At 36.8% G+C, this 25,351-nt stretch overlaps 1 protein-coding gene across 1 annotated transcript; it reads right to left on the reverse strand.

The window, feature by feature from the left end:
• Window positions 1-2,928: 2,928 nt before the first annotated feature.
• On the reverse strand, window positions 2,929-24,978 carry LOC306865952 (PHD finger protein 24-like; the record flags this gene model as incomplete). The annotated part of the gene is made up of 8 exons (XM_079410824.1): window positions 2,929-3,025; window positions 6,803-6,892; window positions 7,830-7,865; window positions 9,237-9,403; window positions 9,931-10,133; window positions 10,311-10,389; window positions 17,913-18,098; window positions 24,553-24,978. The coding sequence occupies 8 exons, from the start codon at window positions 24,976-24,978 to the stop codon at window positions 2,929-2,931; spliced, it is 1,284 nt and encodes a 427-aa protein (XP_079266950.1).
• Window positions 24,979-25,351: the final 373 nt, after the last annotated feature.

Here is a 25,351-nt window from a genome sequence, read left to right on the forward strand (position 1 = left end):
GCTGTGCATTCACAGCTCCCTGCCAGGGGCCATGTCTGTCACACCTGCTACAGCAACTTCTCTTTCTGCTCTGAGCTGAACTTTTATTAGTTCTATTAGGGCCATCACCATCTCCAGCTGTTCCATTCTAACAAATACTCTGCACATCAGGAGGGACGGCATCGCACATCACAGCTTTTAATGGCATTTCACATGATCGAAATTGTGAATGTGTTTTGAATTCCCTGTAGTAAAGAGCATACAGATGGAAGGGAAATTAGATGAGCAATTTGAGTCCCAATCGTTCAGTCTAGGGTGTGAGGCTGTTTAGGGTGCTATGAGTGGTTTAGATAGATAGATAGATAGATAGATAGATAGACAGACAGACAGACAGACAGACAGACAGACAGACAGACAGACAGACAGACAGACAGACAGACAGACAGACAGACAGATAGATAGATAGATAGATAGATAGATAGATAGATAGATAGATAGATAGATAAAATTATTCTCAGTAAATAATTCAGATCCCACACGACTTGAGTGAAGTTAACATCATGCATTTATTTCCAGTACTACCAGCAAAACTCTGAGTATTGCACAGTCCCTTCAAATAACTGCCTTGAGCATTCCAACACAAATCTATAAGCAAATACTTTGGATATGACCATATATAAACAAGAGCGGATATGTTTCATACCCTCATACAGTTTGATATAATGAGTGTAAAGCCAGGTGTCATTTTACAGAAGTGTGCATGATTTAAGTCTACAAATAAAAAATGTTTTAAATATTAGAAAGTGTTTTTACCTGCACCAGATCTAAGAACAAATTCAACATGAATAAACAAGGAAGGAAGATCTCGGAGTCAGTTTTGTTTAGTAAGTTCTAAACATGATTATCAACATTTTGAGGGCTCTTGCCTTTAAATTAGCATTTCAATGAGTATTTTGGAAGATTGTATGTTTGCATCAGCTGTTTTAGCTAAACACTGAGTAATGTCACTTCTACAGGTGTTACATTTTTTTACAGCCCCAGTAAAGTGTTATAACTCTGAAACTAGCAAGTTAAAAGAAGCGTTCAATCAAAAATAAAACAACAGGTCATGACACAAGGTATGCAAGGAAGGATTATGGACCTACTAGGCCCCACTTTGTTACCTTTTCCCCAGGGATTAAAAATAATAATTCAAAATGAGATCTTATCAATTGTAATTGTGGCTTTACATTACACAATTGCTACTTAAAATTATTTGTCATAATTGAGATTTAATATCAGCCTAGTGAGCTCCTTTAAGACAGAATCCTGACATGAAACCTTAAAAGTGACCAATCTGAATTGATTTTTGTAGAAACTGTGATTTTTCAATGAAGCACACAGAATATACGTTACTCAATTGATTTCAGAGTCTGGCTTTAGCATGATGCTATGCTAACAACACTCTTACAGGTTTTAAAAGTATACAACAAATATCTGGGCAAAATAGATCAGAGATCGTTACTATTTTATTATTTCTCAGATATCACTATTATATCACTATTGAAATGTTCAAACTTGAAAGTCAAAATGAATAGCTATCTTAGAAGCATAAGAGTTTGGAATTAGCAGGTTGCTAAGATAATGACACAGCACTCTAAAACCTTAAAACACAGAAAACACAAATATTGGGTAAAATAATCAATTTAAATTAAATATTTAATTAGATTTTAGAGTATTGTTAGTCAAAATAAGGTATCTTAAAAAGTATCAGAATTATGACTTGACTCAATTAATTTCAATAGAATTTGGAATTAGCATTTGCTAGCTAACAAATCAATAATCTAATAGTCATAAATATACAAAAAACTAATATTGGGTAAAATCACGTTTTTAAAATTAAATTAAAATATTTTTAATTAGATTTTCACTATTGATTTGCTAATATATGCTGCCCTGTACATTTTAGAGCAGATTTTGTTTCAGTAACATGCCTATATTGCCTTGAAATACTGCCTAAGTTGGCAGCTCACTAGGTTTTAGAAAAGAAGATCATATTTCACAATCCAGTAACAGGTAAAATTAAATTCCACCCCATTTTTTTCATTACATATCATGTTTCACTCATAAATACAATAAAAGAATTATAGTTTCTCGTAATTCTGACTCCCAAATGCACTTTGCCAAGTGACTGAAAACTCGAATTGATGCCAACCTTTTTATTATAGTATCTTAATTACAGTAGCATTTGTCTGTCAACAACTTTAAATTTTCTTTTTTTTTCCATGTCTCAACTTTAAGCCCCTGGCAGTCTGGAAGCTCCTTGGCCCGGTCCATAATCCATCCCTGAAGGTATGGGAATAAATACACCTACAATATTTTATATATTATATATATATATATATATATATATGTATAGACTGTATATAGTATCTCATGGCATCTCACTTTGATTCCTGTGTGGCACCGCTGCTGCCCACTATATTATATTCATATTTTGTGGTGACTGAAATTAGATCAGCAATGATTCAACCACTGCTCTCACATCGATCCATCGATCGCAACTCTTCCGGCTAGAGCCGCAACTCAAAAATTATACAACACATTAACATCAAAAACACTATGCAAACACTGTGGTGCTGTAATTTTGCTAATGTGTGACAGTGCAGCAGGTTCTCTGATCGAAACAGTTACTTGGTCACAAAAAAACGAAACCACACAAGCTCGTAAAAGCTCAAGAAGAGGTGACAGAGGTGCTATTGTTCAGTAGCGTTGAATTTGTCAGTGTGTCGCTATTAGATTGTGTCGTTAGAGGAAGAATCCGTCGATGGCTTGTACAGTCTTAGCATGTGGTGGCGTACTCTTTTGCGTTTGACTCTCGCGTAACTCTCGGTTTAGTCCTCAGCACTGCTATCTCGTGAATCCGGACCCGGGAAGCCCCTCTGGAAGTCTCAGGCTATGTGGCCGTGGTTAGAGTGGCAAACGAATGTGCATGGCTGAGCTGTTGGGCCTGGCAGCCAGGATGTAGATGGCGCTCTCCATCAGGAAGTTTTCCCAGGTAACGGGTCTGGAAAATGTAACGGTAAAATAGAGTTAACTCAATTAACCCACAACTTATGAAAGCCAAAAGACACTTAATAATTATAATAATTAAAATATTTATTTACCTATAGCTACTGTTTTACGCCACGTCGTAATTACCAATTTCAAAATGACAACATGTGACATTTTACTTGGAACTGCCTCGGAATTATGCATTTGTATGGCAACACTATTAATGTCACATCCTTGTAGAACTCGTAATTACAATTTGTAAGCTGGGAATCTTCTGAGAGCTCAAGCTGCATTAACACTATGTCGTAATTACTGTAATTTTGAGATAACCAGTGTTGGCGAAAGTCATTTTTAAAGTTAATGCATTACAATATTGTGTTACTCCCTTAAAAATTAACTAATTACGTTACATAGTTACTTTTTATGGAAAGTAATGTGTTACGCTACTTTTGAATTTCTTTTTAAATCTGGACAGGGCTAGTTCAACGCTATTCAGCAATAACAAAAATGAAACACAAATGTGTAATTTTTGCTTAGTATGGTTGAATTGGATCATTGAAGGTCAGTAGCAAAGACATTGGTTAATAAAATGGGATTAAATACATAAATTGTATTTTTATTATTTAACATTTTTAATTATTGCAGGTTTGTATAATATTCTGAGTTTGCATTTGACTGTTGTTTATTTTAAGGTATACTGAATCTGGTTTTGTGCAGGTGAGATGAGTAAATACATGTTTAGTCTAGAACTACAGTAACATCAAAGTGCACACAACGCCTCTGCATGTACTCCCGGTTTCTCTCAACATGGCAACATGAGAGCTGTCAGTCAATACATAGGAAACAAAGTAACTAGAGTTCCTTATTTGAAAAAGTAACTCAGATATTTCCCTCTAAATTAAAAAGTAATGTGCTACTTTACTAGTTACTTAAAAAAAGTAATCTGATTACATAACTGGTAACTTGTATTACGTAACTTGTAATGCATTACCCCTAACACTGGAGATAACAATACGTGACATTCTACTTGAACTTTCCTCAGACTCAGACAGAGCTGGGTAGATTACTTTGAAATTGTAGTCCGTCTCATGACAAAAATTGTAGTTAGTAGCGTAATCCATTATATTACACAATTTATGTAATATAATCAGACTACTTTTAGATTACTTTTGAGTAATCTAAAAGTAATTGTCGGGTAAAAAAATAATTCCAATCCATTTGTTTGTTTGTTTGTTATTCACAAAGGCGATAAATATTGCTAACCTATATAAACAACAACAAAATAATAACAGTATGAACACGTGGTACAAGCCGTAGCTCTCAGAAAACTCCCAGTTCACAAGTTGTAATTAGGAGTTCTACGAGGACGTGAATGCTTTTTATAAGTTGGTATCTCGTAATTACAGTTATTATGATATGGCGTGAAAGCAACTTTAGGTCGCTGCGTAGAATGCCACGTGTTGTTATCTCAAAATTATGGTAATTATGACATGCCGTTAATGCAGCTTTAGCTTTCAGAAGATTCCCAGAGTTCTGGGAATCACGAAGATGTGATGTTGATAGTTTTGCCACAGAAACGTATATGGGTCTGAGGACAGTTCTGAGTAGAACGTCACTGTGTCTCGAAATTACGATAATTACGACATTACGTAAATGCAGCTTACTTCAAATCATACCATAGGCATCACCTTGTTTCTAGGTGATGCCTATGGTATGCTAGGTGGATACTAAGGCATTGCTAGTTAATAGCTACAGAGTTCTAGTTGATTTACAAGGCATTACAGGTCCTTTTCAAAAAATTAGCATATTGTGATAAAGTTTTTATTTTTTAAAGTATTTTTAAAGTTTTAAAGTATTTTCTGTAATGTACTGATAAACATTAGACTTTCATATATTTTAGATTCATTACAACACAACTGAAGTAGTTCAAGCCTTTTATTGTTTTAATATTGATGATTTTGGCATACAGCTCATGAAAACCCAAAATTCCTATCTCAAAAAATTAGCATATCATGAAAAGGTTCTCTAAACGAGCTATTAACCTAATCATCTGAATCAACTAATTAACTCTAAACACCTGCAAAAGATTCCTGAGGCTTTTAAAAACTCCCAGCCTGGTTCATTACTCAAAACCGCAATCATGGGTAAGACTGCCGACCTGACTGCTGTCCAGAAGGCCATCATTGACACCCTCAAGCAAGAGGGTAAGACACAGAAAGAAATTTCTGAACGAATAGGCTGTTCCCAGAGTGCTGTATCAAGGCACCTCAGTGGGAAGTCTGTGGGAAGGAAAAAGTGTGGCAGAAAACGCAGCACAACGAGAAGAGGTGACCGGACCCTGAGGAAGATTGTGGAGAAGGACCGATTCCAGACCTTGGGGGACCTGCGGAAGCAGTGGACTGAGTCTGGAGTAGAAACATCCAGAGCCACCGTGTACAGGCGTGTGCAGGAAATGGGCTACAGGTGCCGCATTCCCCAGGTCAAGCCACTTTTGAACCAGAAACAGCGGCAGAAGTGCCTGACCTGGGCTACAGAAGCAGCACTGGACTGTTGCTCAGTGGTCCAAAGTACTTTTTTCGGATGAAAGCAAATTTTGCATGTCATTCGGAAATCAAGGTGCCAGAGTCTGGAGGAAGACTGGGGAGAGGGAAATGCCAAAATGCCTGAAGTCCAGTGTCAAGTACCCACAGTCAGTGATGCTGGTGTTGGTCCACTGTGTTTTATCAAGGGCAGGGTCAATGCAGCTAGCTATCAGGAGATTTTGGAGCACTTCATGCTTCCATCTGCTGAAAAGCTTTATGGAGATGAAGATTTCATTTTTCAGCACGACCTGGCACCTGCTCACAGTGCCAAAACCACTGGTAAATGGTTTACTGACCATGGTATTACTGTGCTCAATTGGCCTGCCAACTCTCCTGACCTGAACCCCATAGAGAATCTGTGGGATATTGTGAAGAGAAAGTTGAGAGACGCAAGACCCAACACTCTGGATGAGCTTAAGGCCGCTATCGAAGCATCCTGGGCCTCCATAACACCTCAGCACTGCCACAGGCTGATTGCCTCCATGCCACGCCGCATTGAAGCAGTCATTTCTGCAAAAGGATTCCCGACCAAGTATTGAGTGCATAACTGAACATAATTATTTGAAGGTTGACTTTTTTTGTATTAAAAACACTTTTCTTTTATTGGTCGGATGAAATATGCAAATTTTTTGAGATAGGAATTTTGGGTTTTCATGAGCTGTATGCCAAAATCATCAATATTAAAACAATAAAAGGCTTGAACTACTTCAGTTGTGTTGTAATGAATCTAAAATATATGAAAGTCTAATGTTTATCAGTACATTACAGAAAATAATGAACTTTATCACAATATGCTAATTTTTTGAGAAGGACCTGTATTTTGTGTTTGCTGGTGTCTTGGGTGGTTTCTATGCTGTTACTATTTGCTAGCTAAGCAGCTGATGGTGTGATGGTTGTTCAGATGTTTCTAAGTGGTGCCTATAGAATGTCCCAGGTGATTGCTAGGGTTTTCTGGGTGGTTTATATACTGCTGTTGAGTGTGTACTTGGTTGTTGCTAGGGAATTTCTTGGTGATTGCTAGGGTGTTGTTAGGCGGTAAATAGGATGTGCCTACATGGCTCAGATCCCTTCTTTATTGTATGGTTTTTTTCTACATAATTATTATTCTCCATCATCTAAAAATCATAATAATAGGAGCTGATTGTAATGGGAGCATTTTAGTATGGCTGTGCAACACATCTGTAGTTTGCAAGCACACATACACCGACCTGTTGTCATTCTCCAAGGCTTTATCTCTGCTTCTCTCGCTGCTGGAACTGCCAGGACTGCTCTCAGATATTGGACCAACATGGCTGATACTACAGATGAAGAAAGCAAGCTGAAACACACACTGTTTCATTCAGTCTCTCCCAGACAGACACACACACTACCGGACAGAGCACAGCAGGCGGCACTTCTACAGTCTGTGGGTTTTCAAACTCTAATTCGATGTTCTCATGACACCTCAGAGCCCTGAGAGAGACGATACCCAAGCACCGGCAAGACAAAACTAGTTCACTCATGAGCAGAAACATGCATTCAGGACTTGAATTGGAATTCAAAATACATTCTCAATTCAATTCTGAATGGCCCTTGTACAGGATATACAGTTGTCTGACAAACATTGCATGCCATTCTGTACACTGAAATGATCTGACAAACTTCATTGACTGAAATAAATTAATTTGAAACAAGAACTTCCTGTAATTAAGTTCAATGATGTGTGAAGCAAAACTGAGTGCGACTATGACCAGAGCGTTAAACGGTGACCCAAACATCTTGTCCAGAACTGGGACCACTCAGAGTCGAGACTGTTTGCTTTGATCTCAAGCCTTCAGTTGATTTTAATGAGCGTAAATTAGGATGCAAGCTTAGTCATGCCATAAACGCGCCAAACATACACACAAACACCCACAACCCCATGCACCCGCACACTCAGCCGCTCATTTAACCTGCTGTGCTCCTTAAAACTGATGAAAAATATCCTTAAGGGCTTCTCTGAGGGGAACAAAAGCCCCTCTTTTTGATCTTGATGATGGGAGGGCAAGATCTCATTTAATACAGCCATAGAGGCTGAGAGAACGGCCATTACAGTCCAAAATTACCCAATTTAGCTTTGATATTTTTAGCCACTGATTCCTTGGCCTCCATTATAGAATATTTAGCAATTGAGGTGATAATGAGTTTAATGATGATGATGGCAGGGAACGGTGTAAGATGTTTCCAGGGGAGGCTCATGCAGATCGAGTGACTTACCCCATACTGAACAAAGGGGAACACAATCCCATGAGTCTGCAGGGCAAATGGACATTCAGCAGTGGTGCAAACGATGGGATGATTGGTAAAAAAAAAAACAAAAAAAACAATAGCATGGAGGATGATGTCAAGAAAGACTGTCCAAGTACTGAATTCACAAATATGTTGATAAGACAATCAAAATTCAAGCTAAATATGTTACATAAATATATATATATATATATATATATATACTGTATACATTACCATTTAAAGGTTTGGGGTTAGTAAGATTTTTTTGAAAGAAATTACATTAAAATTATATTGAAATTATATTGCATTGAATTCATTAAAATGTGACAGTAAAGATAAAATAATTAGTGCTGTCAAATGATTAATCACAATTAATCACATTCATGTTTACATATATGTGTGTGTGTTTACTTTTAAATTTACCGGTATATTTCCCAGAAATTGTTTGTTATAGCTCATGAATTTAAAAGAAACATAAATGAGAATTTATAAATTGAAGTATCAACTTTATCTCTAAATTTCCTAAATTCATCAGGAAAATAGACACAAATAAGGCAATTGTTGACATACTATACCAGTATATATAGATAATATTTCTAATTATATAATTATGAATTTAGGTAAATATAAACATATGTTAATGCTAAAATTAAATATAAAAAAATATAAATAAGCGATTTAACATAACGTCCCCATTTAACCTAACCAGGAGAAAGATTTGAGATATTAAAGCCATCACATTTGTGATATTTCTTTCTGGGTGATGGTGCTTGAGGAATGAAGGATTCAGAAGGACAAATGATCCATTCGAGTTACCTGGCTCCATTTTACCCCACAAATCACTGCAAAAAATGCATCATTCTGACTTTTGGGCTCTCAGAGCGAGGATTTGAATTATGATATGACTGGCAAAGACCGCTTTGTCAAAGTCCCTGTCCCTGATTTTAGCCTGTCATTGAGAAACTTTCCTCTTCTCTACCACAGATGACTTACCCCACCACTTAAATCATCTCATTTATGTTATGCATTAATCCCAGAGTCAAAACTGTCCGCAAATGCACTGCTTAAATGATTCATACTCTCTCGGCAGAGTTCCTGAATGCAAAGTTAGCCCGTAATTCATGAGAAGAGATGAGGGATGCATGCTAATAAAGTGATGGCGGTTAGCATTAGCTAGCAGCTCGTGGAGGCATTGGCAGCTTGACATGGCTATAAAAACTGCCAAGCTTGATCCGATTTGTTGCTCCCAGAGGCCAGGCAAATTGGACGAGTCTCTGAAATGATTTTCAAGCGTTTGAAGTGTCTGAAGTTTATTGTTGATTATGTAAGTGAATCATTCAGAAATGTGCACGCAAAATATGATTAGCCTCAATGACTCTCATATATTCAGCTCACCTGACATTGCAGGACTGTGATTCTTTGTTAACCTTGTGGAACCAGGAGGTTTGGGCTTTTCTGGCTTCTCCAGCAGTAATGATCCCATCTTTGTCCTGGTCTATACTCTGAAATACGGCCCGTGCTCGATCCTTCTCCTTCGCTGTGAGGATTCTCACCAGTGAATTCTGGATTGAGGAAAAACAGAATCATTTACACAATGATTTTAGTTGAATGGTTGAATATACATTATAATTTAGCATTTTGAAAGTGTTTCTGTGTTTTTTTATTAAACATTTACCAAACATAAACTGCCATTCAGCCGGTTAGGATAATGAGCTATATTACTCGATAGATAGAAGGGTTGTGCATTTATATTAATCATAAATGTGGATGTTAACATATGGTTAAACAAAACAAAAAAAAGAAGAAATTACTTTTATTCAGCAAGAACACCTACAATTGATCAAAAGTGACAGGACAGACATTTATAATGTTACAAAAGATGTCTAATTCAATCTCTTCAGATGGGGATGAGAACGATCTTATAATTGTTGCATAATTAGTTGTGTAAAGTCTTTAAATGTGCACACAGCAACGGTTTGAGTCTTTTAGTGTGTGCTTTTTCCTCATTGACAAACATAAGATGGCTTAATAAGTAATCATTGCACTTTTTTCAAAAACACAAACTAAATTTGTCCATGTGCCACATTACCTCGGTTCGGAACTTCTGCAACACTGAAAGTGACTCGTGGTAGAGGAAGTCAGACCACTCAATCTGACCCTTCTTGTCTGGATCCAGAGCTGCAAACTGGGCCAGAACCTCCTCCTCCTCCTCATCGGTTAAGTCTCTCTCAAAGAGCTGCTTGGTCACAAAGTGCCTGTACTGCAGGAGTTCATCTGACACCAGGCACGACTCTGAGCAGAAGGTAGGTGAGAGGAGACTTACTGCATCATCAATCAATGGAAACAGGTCAGGCCTAATTACAGTACTGACGTGATAAATTAGTAAACCTTTAATTAGCTTCCTTAATTTACTGCACAAAGACATATTTAAACCAGAAGAGGTTGTTAAAATGGGACTGAGAGAAACACCTGGAATGATCTTGCACTGCTTGAAGGTTTCCATCAGACTGTACATCTCTTCTTCAGTAAGCAGCAGGTTCACATTATCCTGAGGGAGGAAGAGGAAGAGTCTTTCGGTTCTGGTAAAACAGACACTTCACTTTAAAGAGAATATTCGATTATACTGCTTCCTTGCTTGTGGACTAACTGTTGAAACCGTATCAACAGGAAATTCATTTTCAATATTAGTAAAATAACAGCAAGTATGCATTGTGAATTAACTCAAATGTAAGATATTTATAAATGAGTTTAGCATGAACAGGATGATGATACAAAACTGAAAATCGTGAAAAGGTTAGAAGCCATCTACCTATCCCAGCTGGCTTATTTGTTTGTTTGTTGTTTGTTTGTTTGTTTGTTCATTCGTTCATCGATTGTACAACCTAAATGAAATATTTAGTATTTTAATGGATTCTAATATTTATGAATTTTAGTACATTTTAGTTAATTAATGATGGACATATTAAATTAAAGAGATAAAGAGAAACACTTTTGAATTACATAGGCTACTTTTATAACAATCTTGATATACTTATATGCAGGCCTATATTTTAAATTGAAGAAACGCAATTAGCAATAGACTTTGAATTCGGACTGAATGATTGTGCTTATTTGGTCTGCAGGTTATTATGAGTAATGAAAATGATTATAATGTACATATATTCCATGGAATTATTAAAAAAAATCTATTAAATATAATAATGTCTCATTTTAAAAAAATAACAACATGCCACTGGATACCTTCTGCCCCAATTCTGAGAGGGTCACTTTATCACACAGGTCTGACTTAAACTAATTTATTTCAAAAATATATATATATTTTTAACAATAATCCCCCATTAGCAAATTAATCAACTTTAATATTCAGCATATACAAATAAAATCACAGATCACTATTATCCAGCATCAAAATTTATGATTTAAACTAAAAACTGTTCAGATTGAATAAATCTCAAAAATGTTAATGTTCAATTAAAGTAGAATCAACTGATCAAATTTTCAATGACCACTATTCACAATATTTACTGATTAATAATCCCATTCCCAATCACATTTGCAGAGAAAAGCCCCCAATAATAATAATAAAAAAAAACCATTATCCAGATTAATAAATCATGGAAAAACGTCATAACAAAATGTTGTCTATTTCTTTATCATTTTTCTAAATTAACACATTAAGCTGACAACCCTAATAAAAAGATGTAAGAAAACAGGCTTAATGAGATAAACATCCTGCACAAAGCCTCAGGGCCCTTAAGACTGAGCCTTGAAAACAGTTACATTAATTATCTCCAGCAGCAGGTGTTTCAGTCTCTCTCTCCCCCCTTTATCTTTCTAAAAAGGCTAACAATCTGAACCAAGGCTAATGAACGACCTGACTAACTCGGCTTTTAAGGAAACCTAATGAGTCTGAGGTGTAAGAGGTGCAGGAAGAAGCTCTCAGGTCAAATGATGGCTTGTCCTTTCATTTCAAATTCAGAGTGAGATTTCTTTCCTGGCTCAAGCTCTGCCTTCAAACGAACGCTGTCAGAGCCCAGCAGCATTGGGAGTGGCTTTCCCCAGCCTGATGAGAACTCATCTGAACAATGACACTAGAGCCACCAGCAGATGGGAAGGGTATGTCTCAGAGGTACCTCCATTTCCTGTCAGCGGTGACTGTGGGATACACTCCCCTTCTGAGGATGATCATCGAAATGAGAGTGGATATCATGTCCATTGTTTTATCCACCAGCCATTCTCAACAGACATCGGTCAGAGACCCCAAAATGAGTAACAGATGTTATAAACAATGCCTAGCGAGAGGTGGGATTCATTGTAGTCTCTGAGGCCACAAACATATTCTGCAGGTACACAGATGCGAATGTCTGGCCCCCACATCTCAGTGGTAGTTTCTCTGATCCCCTGGAAGGATTTGATTTGAAATCTGTTATCTTTGCTAGGTTATGGGCACTTTTTCTTGGAGCCAGTAAACACCATGTGACCATGTAGCCGCAGGAAAGTTACATCATGTCAACACAGATTGGCTGATGGCACCACAACAACGTCCAGTCCCACGTCATGAAATGAAAATGAAACATTTCAGATTCATAAGTTGCTTGCAGTGATTCCAGTACATGGCTATATGACCATAGATGGAGAAGCATGCTATTTGCCCACAAAATGGTGCAGTTATAGCATCTACCAGCTGGGGCAAACTGGCAATGCTAAATAGCAAAACCTTGCCCTCTTAGTTGAATATTGACATAAAATCAACCCAGGTGAAAAACAAGTGCACTTCCATAATGTACTTAAAGTGCTCTATTTTCGGGTGCTAATTTTGTATATACTAAAAATGATCCTTTAGTACTTCTTAAGAAAAACTTAAGATCATCTAAGTGTACTCAACTGTGCTATTTTGAGACACCATGAATATGAACTAAAATGCGCTTTTAACATGCTATCTTTGTATTTAAAAAATGTATTTATTTACCACTTGTAGTACACTTGAACCCATCTTTCATTCACTAGTACACTCAAGTGTACTACAAGTGGTAGTTAAATACGTTTTTCTATTAGAATGCACACATATCAAAACAAAACAAAAGTTCACAAGTTCAAGCTTGTGTAGCTAGAAGCTGTCATATAAATATGTTTTGGGTCTTAAAATTGTACTAGTCTTCTCATTTTGTATCATATGGGTTTGGAACATCATGAGGATAACTAAATGTTGACAGAACTTTCTGTTTTGGTTGGAATCTCTTTAAGCCTTCATGTTTGCTGAAACTCCAAGAGATTCGAATTTCATAGGAAATCCAAAAGATGAAACCAGCGTAAAGAACACAAGCACAGTTGTACAAGCTAGAGACCAGACAGAAAAAAACAACACCGCAGATTCTGCACAATGCTTCACTGCTGGGTGACATTTTCAAACCAGAAACCTTGAAAGATGTCAGAACAAGACAGAGAGAAAATCACCTAATTATGTTCACACAAATAGTACAGATACACAGCTTATCCCTATTGGCTGTATCTATGTTGCTTCAGCTCACAGTTTTTATTGTTGACGTTCCCCATCATCCATGGCATCATCTTTATGAGTGTATCTCCACACCAGGTGCATGTCATATCAGTTTGAGCTCTTTTATTGTTGTTTTTGGATGAGTAAGGGCTGTAATTATCTAAATTGTCACATTGCTAATCACAGTGCTGATTCTATTGAATGGTGAAGCCCACATTTGACGCCAAGTGCCAAAATTTGACAACCTCGCCTGGTCTCTTAATTAATTTTCCACCACGGTCTTCTCGCTAACACTTACTGATGCTAAATTTCATGCTTACAGTTCTCCACGCTGCTATAATTTCCCATTAAACCTTAGTTTGTCCCAATGCACTGAAATACACTTGAAGATATTGAATGGTATTACATGAAACAAAACATCTGTGTCCTTTGAAAGCAATATTCTACAGTGTTATCCCCAGTCTGAACATCTCTAGTGCTCGACATACTCATGCTTACGCACACATGGGGATTAGGTTGTAGCGAGGGCAGAGTGAGAAAATCAGACACATAAGCTGTGAATTAACCCTCCAAGGAAATAAACGCCAGACATTTCGACAACAACCGGGCGCTTCACATATTGTTTCGAGGGATGTGTCCACAGCTGTTAATGTTTGCAATGCAGCATGGGATGCAACCCATTTGAGGGTGTGAGTCTAGCTGGAAACCAGCGAGTGCATCTGGAGTGCGTATAGCCTCGAAAATGTCTTAAACTCTCAACAAATGAATTAAGCATCAGCAGCCTGCATGACTGAGATAAGCGCTCTACTTCACTTTGAAGGACGCTCGTACGCTTTGACAGCCCACTCTGTAATTTTTGTCCCAGACTTCTCTGACGCCGGGAGAAAAAGCACTTTGAACAGAGCCCAGACTCTCCAGCATAACACAATCATCTTGACATGCTCATCTTCACGCTGACCTTTGGGAGGAGTTCTGTGGGGTAAGGATCTGTGGATATAAGCTAGCCAACAGGTGGTCTATAAATCTGATCACTCTGTCAGCACTTTTGCTCAGGCCCGTAGCCAGCTATGAGGTCCGGACCTCAGTAAATTTTTCATGTTCAAAAATAAATTTTGTTCTCTGAATGATTCCTTTGCAGTTAAACATATGAATGTCTTCAGGACATGTATATTTCAGTTTAGACGGTTTGCAGGAATGTTTAGCATCTGTGGAATGAAAATGATTGCTGTGAGACTCTGCGGAGTGAACGAGACTTGAGAGAGTTGCGAGTGAGGGCACGGCACAAAGCCAGATCCAGCTATTATAAGCGTTTTTGGACTTGTCTTTTTCATTTAATTTGACACTTTAGAAAGTTAATAAAGTAGGACATTGCAGTTTAGAGTCAGCGATATCGTTATATTATCTTAATTGCAAAAAAAATTAAATAATTTTGGTTTATTTTTATTTATTTATCGTTTTTTGTTTGTTTTAATGGCAATATCTGGCAACAATGTATCGTTGGCACTTAAACTGACAGTAATCAAATGGACAGGTTATTGCTGACAGGATAAAAAATATAATTATATTATCTGTCGGAAATGTTATCCATGCTGTGAAAACAGTAGCATTTAGGTTATAGAATGAAATGAAATTGTACATTGTAAATGCAAGGTAAACACAAACACTAGCCATGAAGAAGTCTATGCTATGTCATTCAGTATAGTAGTTTCACAAATCATGCTAAAAACATTCATGAGAGCACTAGACAATGTTATTAATAAAAACTATAACAGTAATATGTATTGTTGCATGATAAACAGCTGATAAAATCCACCCCTAAATAGTAAAGTTCCCCTGTAGTGAAAATCAAGCTTTTTATGCTGTTTATGTGGTGTTGATTGACAAACTATGTGCCAATCCATTAATCAACACCATTGCTGAGTATTTTGCCCTTCAAACTGTAGTTTACCGAAGGCTGTACCAGAAATGCCGTTTGAAACAGCCCTTTTTTTGCTACGTCACAAAATTAAATAACCAATCACATCAACGCGACGCACATTTTATTCCTCGCTGTCTCAAGATGAAAACTAGTATATAGATCGCATGCAAAATATACCAATACGATAACTAGCACAAAACCAAACATAAAATAGAGCAAAAAACCAATGAAGCTGTGGTTTAACATGAATTTAGAACTGCTAACTTGAATAATAACAAAAATAGAACCGTTAACTTGAATAATAAAATTCTGATGCAATAAATATGATTTAAAAATGATCATCTCTCTAAAACAGAGAAAACATATTTCACAAACATCTACATGTCTGTCTCTTTTAAAGTGTTTATAGTGTATACAATCTGTTGTATTTGTAGGGGTTATTATAGCACAGTTCTTTAACACCCTGCCCTGGACCTCACTCATTTTCAAACCCTGGCTACGACCATGCTTTTGCTGGATAAGGAAATACCATGCATTTTAATACCATTCTTTTGCTGGATATTAAAAGAAGAGGAAAAACTTTGCTGGATATTAAAAGAAGAGGAAAACTTGGCTATATTCAGTTAAATGTTCTTGGTCTCATTGTGTCTCTGAAATTTATTTATAGGCAGGGTATTGGGAGAATTTTCATAATATGTAAAGTCCTTTCTTTTTAGCAGGAATTCTCAGGCACTTTTCCACTCTCAGGCTGTGTGGTTCTAGTGGTTCTAAGAACGGTAAGGAATGGTTCCAAGTGTTTCATTTGAGTTTGGTTCAGCATGGCGTGATTACAAATGTCTTGGCCCAGAATTCTGAGAGGCAATGACTGACATATTCATATTACAAGCTCTGTTTTCAGCCCAACAGTGAAAAATTTAAAAATATCCATAGCCGCTGGGCCGGATTGGCATGGATGCTATATGGTTAAGAAACGATGACCAAAGCATTTCCCCATGTAGTTTTTCGCAACGGGTTCAAGTTGGTCACACCAATTCACCGCCTTAACCGACATAAAACTGATTGAAGCTGAAGTTGTGCTTCATACGTCACTACATTTTTTGTCCACAAATCTTTTGCTGAAATTTCACCGATGTGACCACACCTTAAAGGATTAGCCCACCAAAAAAACGAAAATTCTGTCATTAATTACTCACTTTCATGTCATTCCAAAGTCATTCCATAAGACCTCCATTCATCTTCAGAACACAAATTAAGATATTTTGGATGAAATCTAAGCGCTTTCTGACCCTTCATAGACAGCAACGCAACTGACACGTTCAAGACCCAGAAAGGTAGTAACAACATCATTAAAATAGTCCATGTGACATCAGTGGTTCAACCATAATGTTTTGAATCTACAAAAATACTATTTGTGCAGGGGGGAAAAAACAACTTTATTCAACAATTTAATTTCCTCCGTGTCAGTCTTAGAAGCACTTTCGTCATGTTACTCTTGTGAACACACATTGAAAGCTAATACGGAAGAGAAGATATTGTTGAATAAAGTCGTTATTTTTGTTTCTTTGCACAATAAAAGTATTCTCGTAGCTTCATTACATTACGGTTGAACCACTGATGTCACATTGACTATTTTAATAATGTCCTTACTAACTTTCTGAGTCTTGAACATGTCAGTTGCATTACTGTCTAAGCATGCGGAGCCATCTGTTCTCTGTAGCTTTCTCTGTGTTTTGTTGTCATGTAACGATTGGTCTGCATGCGCAGTACCGCTGCGTCAGATGACGTCGTATACATTTCAAGCCAGTGTGAGAAAGCAAAACCATGACGGAGGCAGAGGATCAAATCTCTTCCAGAATTCTTTCTGCACCGTCACATTTTGAATCCCAAGTGTGAAACATTTTGGATTTTACACACTGCTGGGAAAACATGACTAAAACGGTATGCAAAGTAACATAGCACTTTGATTAAGTATTTTTTCTGCTCATTTTGTTGAACATTTGACTACTATATGTGCAAGTTCAGGGTTTTGGTACTTGAAAGTTTCATGGTTCAAGGTATTTTAAATGTGTATGCTCCTGAAATAAAACTTCAGAAAGATGTGACACATTGTTTTTGTTAATATGACTCATCATATACAGTCTCTTTTAAGGCTATAATCAAGTATTTTCAATTGCCTAGTAGTCTTTAATAAGCAAACAAAAACCAAAATAAATTGTAATATCGAATTGCAATAGTTGTATTGCAACAATACATATTGTAATTGTAGTAAAGTCAAAAGAAGATAAAATATTAAAATATTGAATACATTAAAATTGTAAAATATTACCTGGAAAAATTTACTTTTTATTTTTTCTAACTAATAGCCCCCTGAGACCCTGTGTCCTCATATGAGGTCATTATATATTAATGAATTTCTCTGAGACTCTGACTACATCTATGACAATCAGGTCATTGGAATTTCTGACTAAACTGTTAATTTAAGACAGCCTCACAGATAAATATATATAATTCCTGCAGAACGGATCCTTGCTACAGACTGAAAGACATTTACTGTAATAATTAGGAAACAACTACACACAGCCAGTGACTGGAAATGTGCTTCTAAATATGTCTGTATGTGACAGAGTGTGTATGTATTCATGAAGAGGCAACTCACGCAATAATAGCAGCTCCAGCCAGTGGTGGTGTGGGCCGTCTCTCTCATTTCCTGCAGGGCTTCAGTGCTCAGGTAACCCATCTCCTGCAGACAGCCATCGTGGAAGACACGCGTGCACGTCCGGCAGGGGAACAGATCGTCTGCCGTCCAAACCTCACACACCTCGCACATCTCATCGTTTACGGGCTGATCGCAGAACAGTGGGAGCGAACACAGATAAATCATCCTAATTTAGCATCGAGACTCTTATTGATTCACTGAAAAAAGGCAATACAGCGCACTAAAAATGCATAATTACATGTGACAGGAAGTGTGGTGACTCAACACCTCTACAATCAAACTTCTATACCTCCCTCCATTAGCTGCTTTCCATTAAAGGTCACCAAATATAGAAATAATCTCACTTGACATTCCCTGCTCATTTAAAGTCTTCAATGGTGGTGCAGCTGAATCTGCATGTGGTTTACTTTCATGTCATGATATGTGGACATCATGCTGCTTTGATGAATGCAGCAAAAGAAAAGGTTTTACTGATCCCAGGAGGGAAATTTATTTAAAGTTTTATTAATACTAAACTGTGATAGAATCAAACTGTGTAAACAGTATGGACATCTACCTGTTTGTTTGTTTGTATGTATGTATGTATAGTCATAGGCAAAAATATTGGCACCCTTGGTAAATATGATCAAAGGCTGTGAAAATTAATCTGCATTGTTAATCCTTTTGATCTTTTATTTAAAATATTCACAAAAATCTAACTTTAAAATGGGGGGAAATATCATTATGAAATAAATGTTTTTCTCTAATACACATTGGCCACAATTAACGGCACCCTTTTATTCAATACTTTTTGAAACCTCCATTTGCCAGTTTATCAGCTCTAAATTTTCTCCAATAATGCCTCGTGAGGTTAGAAAACACCTGACAAGAGATCAGAGACCATTCCTTCATCCAGAATCACTCCAGATCCTTCAGATTCACAGCTCCATGTTGGTGCTTCTTCTCTTCAGTTCATCTCACTCATTTTCTACAGGGTTCAGGTCAGAAGACTGGAATGGCCATAGCAGAAGCTTGATTTTGAGCTCAGTGACCCATTTTTGTGTTGTTTTTGAGGTTTGTGTTTGGATTATTGTACGGTTGGAAGATCCAAACATGGCGCATTATAATATTTCTAACAGAGTCAGTCAATTATTGATTTTTCATCTGTTGGTATTTGATAGAATCCATGATGCCACGTGTCTAAACAAGATGTCCAGGACCTCCAGCAGATATATAGGCCCACAACATCAAAAATACAGCAGTATATTTCATTGTACACATGGGGTACTTTTTATCCCCGTGTTCACCAAACCCATCTTGAATGTTTGCTGCTAAAAAGCACATTTTTTTAGTTTCATCTGACCACAGAAGCCAGTCCCATTTGAAGTTTCAGTCGTGTCTGATAACTGAATATGCTGGAGTTTGTTTTTGGATGAGCTAGGAGAATTTTTCTTAAACCCTCCCAAACAACATGTGGTGATGTAGGTGCTTGACTTCTTTTTTTTTTTTTAGGTTTTCTGACCCCGAGACTCAACTATTTTCTGCAATTCTCCAGCTGTGATCCTTGAAGAGTCTTTAGCCACTCAAACTCTCCTTCTCACCGTGCATTAGGACGATATAGACACACGTCCTCTTCCAGGCAGATTCATAACATTTTTTGCTGATTGTAAATTCTTAATTATTGCCCTGATGGTGGAAATGGGAATTTTCACTGCTCTAGCTCTTTTCTTAAAGCCACTTCACTAATTTGCGAAGCTCAGTTATCTTTTGCTGCACATCAGAAACATATTCTTTGGTTTTTCTCATTGTGATGGATGATTAAGGGAATTTTGGCTTTGTTTTCCCTCCTATTTATATTTCTGTGAAACAGGAAGCCATGGCTGGATAATTTCATGTTCATAATCACCCTGGAGTGCTCAAAATTGTGAATATAAATTGGAATATACTTCAGAGATATTTTACTCATAAGAATTTCGAGGGGTGCCAATAATTGTGTCCAACATGTATTTGAGAAAAACATTTATTTCATAATGATATTTCCCCCCATTTTAAATTCTCATTATCCAATGAAAGGTTATATTTTTGTTTAACATTAATAATGCATTAACAATGCAGATTAATTTTCACAGCCTTCTTTGATCATATATACCAAGGATGTCGATATTTTTGGCCATGACTGTATGTATTCATTCATTCATTCATTCACTTCCTTTTGGACCATTAGACACAATCTACTAACAAAAGGTAGGCTACATTGAAGCTACTTAGGAATATTTTGAAATATATGACTATATAATTCTTACAAAGGCATATTTTACAATACAAAAACACTAGAGTTTGTGAATAAATTAACAATTTAATTTAAAGTGGCAGCAGCACTACATTTAAAATGAATTTACAGCAAATAGAAAATAAAATAAACCATGATTTATAAACATTAATGAACAGCAATCATTCAAATCGATCAAATATCTCAAATATATGATTCCACAGGACAAGTCAAATTGATGACTTGTTTTATTGTTAAAATAAAATAAAATAGATTAGATTATTAGAAAAAAGAAAATTAGGGGAAGACAAATTGATGACTAAAATAAAATAAATACAAAAAAATAAATTAAATAAAATCAAATAATTCAAAGGGAAAAATCAAAATTTTTACCTGAAATTAAATTAAATTAAATAAAAAATTTTGCCTTGGCAACTAAACTAAAATCGCTAAAACCAAAAACTCATATAAACATTAATAAAAAATTAAATAGAAATATTTTTTAAAACTAAATTATAATATCACATAACAAAATGACTAAACTAAATATAAAATGAAAACTTAAAATATAAAAATAAAAGCTAACTCAAAATATTAATGAATACTATAATAGTATATAAATAATACTAAAGTAACAGTATTATACAAATAATATTAAAGTAACTAAAGTAATTTGTAGCCAGTTTTAACTTTGAACTCATCTCATTTCATGCAGCTCTTCCTCTCTCCAGCATCGCCCGATATAGACAGACCGTTGAGACTGAGCATAACTATTGACAACCTGTCACATTAATGCAACTTAGGGTCAGACATTTTAAAACCTTGGAAACGTGCAGAGACAAAACTGTAGTTCAAAGTTTAGATCATTCAAGGACTTTTGGTGCAGACCCAAGCGTCTCCACAGGAGTCGGGACGGTTTGAGAGCTGTGATGACTCATGGTCAGTTACAGCACAACTGCTGCTACTTCTTCTAGAGTCGGTGACGCAAACTTACAATCACAGCTAAATATTACAATGTCAAAAGAGACCCGCAGGGGAAGGACATGGAACATGGAAACCAAGCATTAAAATTAGCTTTAGCTCCAGAACCACTACTAACTAATCAACTTCAAGTAACTTGTTAATTTGCGTTTAAATAGGAGCTTTACACACCTTTTTTAAGGATCGTGGCACTAGGAAACAAGGGATCAAATACTTGTCAGATATTCCAGTTGAATAATTCACACTATTCTGGCGTAGGCACCAGACACACTCAGTCTTTGCTCTTCAGATTGTGACATGTGTCTCTGAGGAGGGTGAGGATTGTGATATGAGCGCGGGGGAGAGAGGTGCTGTATTTAGAAGCTGGGCGATCAGAAGAGCCAACGGATGTCACCTTGCCACTGAGCCTCTGAAACTGACTCAAGCTCTGCATCATAACGAGCCATTGGTATTTAATTGCTGGAATGGTAGTGGACCCCTACTGTCTGTGGATGATAAAAATAGCATTGACATTTTGATTGCCCATAAAATTGGCATTTTATGGGCATATATTTATTATATGAATTGCCTTATTATTTTGACTTGACAAAGCCATGCTAATACTGTTTTATTGTACACACTTCATCACCTTCATCACGTTCAGCCTTTTTCTAATTGAGCTGAATTTTTTCTCATCCAGGGTCAGTATTGAAGTATTAATGCACTAATTTTCTTAGTCTTAGTCTTTTCAGACTTAGGCCCACCCCAAATGCTCTCATTGGTTGAGACACGTAATGACACCCATCCCAAGCCAGTACTGATCAACATCCTACCCCTCCTGTGACCCATCACCCATGGTTTGTCTGTATGTGTATTCAGAGCCAGTGAGCAACGGACTTTCAAAATAATAATAATAATTTAAAAAACTGCGTTAATGCACGATAAAATAATTGTTGGCGTTAATTAATTAATGCATTAACGCGACAATAACGTGTTAACTTGCCCAGCCCTATTACAAATATATATAATAAAAAGGAATATTCTCTTCAAAAAACCTTAATATTTATTGTGATATAAAAAGCATTTTTAATAAATTACAAGGTAATTTCACTTATTTTAGTGTAACAGTCACGTGTTGGTTTCAGTTTAGTTCCTGTTTGCCCTTATTTGGCTGGTTACTCTTGACGCATGATAAAATAAGTTTATTCCCCTTTGCCACAGCAAAAGTAAACTTTTTTTCTTTCTCACAATTATATCCACCAGCTGTTAAATTTTTCATTTATGTCAGTGCTGCCTGTTTGTTTATTCATTTTCCTGAACCTTATTTCAACATCGCCAAATACATCTATAGACGTAACTCACCAAGACGAGCCAAATTGCATCTCATTCTGCCTGCTCTTATGTCTTTTATATCTCCTGAGAGAGAGACCGCAGGTAAACAAAAGTAGTCTGTTGAGTGGAGTTGTGTGGAGTGGCTCTTCTCTGGCTCACTATGAGGCCTGGCCCCATCGCCGCAAGCTTCAGTGACCCCAATTAATTTCAGACTGATCCCAGGCGCCAGCGCAGCTCACCCAGCCAGGTTTTTCCAGCACAGTACCCGCTGCCCACGCACTGTCAACAAACCTGAGCTGCCATTTAGGCTGAGCTGGGATCAGCTTCCCTTACTCACAGTCTTGACATTTTCTCACATATGTGTGTCAGAGCGGGATTCAGCTCCGAATGAAAGAATAACCTCCAACAGATCCCCTCTATACTTTCAGATGAAAGGAAAGCCAGACTAGTTTGTATGTATTTTAGGTGAGTTATTCAATCTCATGCAGTTGTAGGCCTGGAATTTTTGTTTAAATAACCAGATATGAAGGTTAAGAGAGGTTGATCTAGAGGTGTGGAGTCTATGATTGTTGCTATAATGTCTAATCGCACTTTTCCACTGCATGGTACGGCACGGTACAGGTCGGTACAGTTCACTTTTGGGGGGGTTTCCACTGGGTACAGTACCTCGTCCTTTTTTTAGTACCACCTCGGTTGAGGTTCCAAATTAACCGTACCGTTACCAAAACGTGATGTGTAAACTTTGCTGATCACTGATTGGCCGGAGAAAATTGTCACTGCCTGCATCATTGAACTTGCGACACAGGACACAACAGACCTGCTAGATTTAAATAAGCACAGTCAGCGAAGGATCGAACGCAACTGTTTTGAATGAGCGCACCTTTCTTTTAACAACCAAAAATGGCTGTTTCGTTATCTGTTGAGGAAGTACAGACGTTCTTTTCATTGATAGCCGAGGAGCAGATCCAGCGAGAGCTTGATGGAGCGATGCGGAATCAAAAATGTTTTCAGGAGTCACGGCAGTGGAGGCGGCGCAACTATAATGACATGTGAATAATCCCGCCCATTCGAAAGCGGTACTAAATGGCAGTGGAAACGCAAACCAAGCCGTGCCGTACTGAGCCGTGCCGAGCCGAGTCGTACCACGCAGTGGAAAAGCGCCATAATTTTTGAGGCCTGGGGTATAACTATTTAGCGCCCCCCCCCCCCCCCCCCAAAAAAAAAAAATTTTGTTAAAAATATTTTTTATTTAATTAAAACAGTAAATAAATTTAAATATTTATTAGAATTATAACAATAATTGATGCCGATTGTCAATTGTTATAAAATATATTTTATATAATTTTCCAAACCGCTTGTCCAATGTATGGTTAAAGGGATATAATCAAATTAAATTAATTTATATATTATTTAATAAAAAAGTGATACTTGTTAATATCTATTCCCTCAAATAAATATAAAACTAAAAAAAAATGGTTAATGCAAAATAAATGTAAAAAATTGTCTATTTAATAAGAAATAAACAAATATAAATAATAAAAATAGAATTATAATAATAAGTTATGCTGGTAATTACCATTATAAATATATTTTATATATTTATCTAAACCGCTTTTCCAATGTATGGTTAAGGGGATCATATAAAATCAAATAAATGTATAAAATATTTAATTAAAAAAATAATAATGATAATTGTTACTATACTCCCCCGAAAAACTATAAAACTAGACAAAAAATGGTTAATGCAAAATACATTTAGAAAATTGTCTATTTAATAAAATAAATAAATAAATAATTCAGAAATTATAACAATAAATTATGCTGTCAGTTACCATTATAAATATATTTAAGAAAATTTTACAAATCGCTTGTCTTACTGTATGTAGGGTTGAGGGGATGTAATAAAATAAAATATATTTATAAAACATTTAATAATGTGCATAAATAGAGAATACTTCTACAGTAAACCCACTTAGACAGATGAGCAGGAATGTTTACAAAAACATTTAAAAAGAAAAAAAAATATTTCATCCATATTACCTGCTCTCTTTGCCCAAGTGGCACATCTACCGGTTGGTCATCATTGACCTCTCTCTTTGGCCGCACGAACGCAGGAGGAGTGTGCTGATGTGCCTTCTTAAGATCCTCAGGCTCCACCCCCTTCCCATCACGGAGCCGCCCCCAAGCCTCCTGATTGGCCTTATGCTCCTCTCTGGACGGAGCTGAGGCCTGCTGATTTGGTAATGACCCTGGTTTGCTGTCCTTGTCATTTTGTTCAGTATGCTCCTTGTTCGCCTGGTGGGATCCATCAGCTGATCCGTCCCCGTTCTCAGCTATTACCTCTTCAGTTGGGGTCACAGCCACTGGGGCCGCCCGGTCCTTCAGACCGTCTTTAAATGCTGTCACCACCACGCTGCACTTTTGCACCTTCTCCACCTGCTGTTTCTTGGACATCAGCACACCCATGGCTGCAATATAGTAACACAACAAAAGCTATTATTACAATAAGACATTATTGATTCATATCAGGCTATGCCAATGCTGTTGTTTTCAGAAGGTTAAGCTTCAAATGCTACATTATATTAAAATAGCAAAGAGAGAAAGTTCTCATGCTTGTGCGTTGGTGTTAGCACCCTGTTGCATAACAAATATTAAGGTTGAAAACAAGACATGTTCTGTCGACTTTGTCTCTAAATCATTGCTCTGGCAAAATACGCCCACATGCTGGATCAAGCAGATTTTGTAAACTACAGCAAATGTGTTGCAAACCACTTCGCTAGTGTTTTCTTCACACAGATCTCTGATATGATTGATCACTGCAAGGCTTGGTGTGTCTCGT

The sequence above is a fragment of the Barbus barbus genome, assembly GCF_936440315.1.
Source record: "Barbus barbus genome assembly, chromosome: 47".
Taxonomy (NCBI): domain Eukaryota; kingdom Metazoa; phylum Chordata; class Actinopteri; order Cypriniformes; family Cyprinidae; genus Barbus; species Barbus barbus.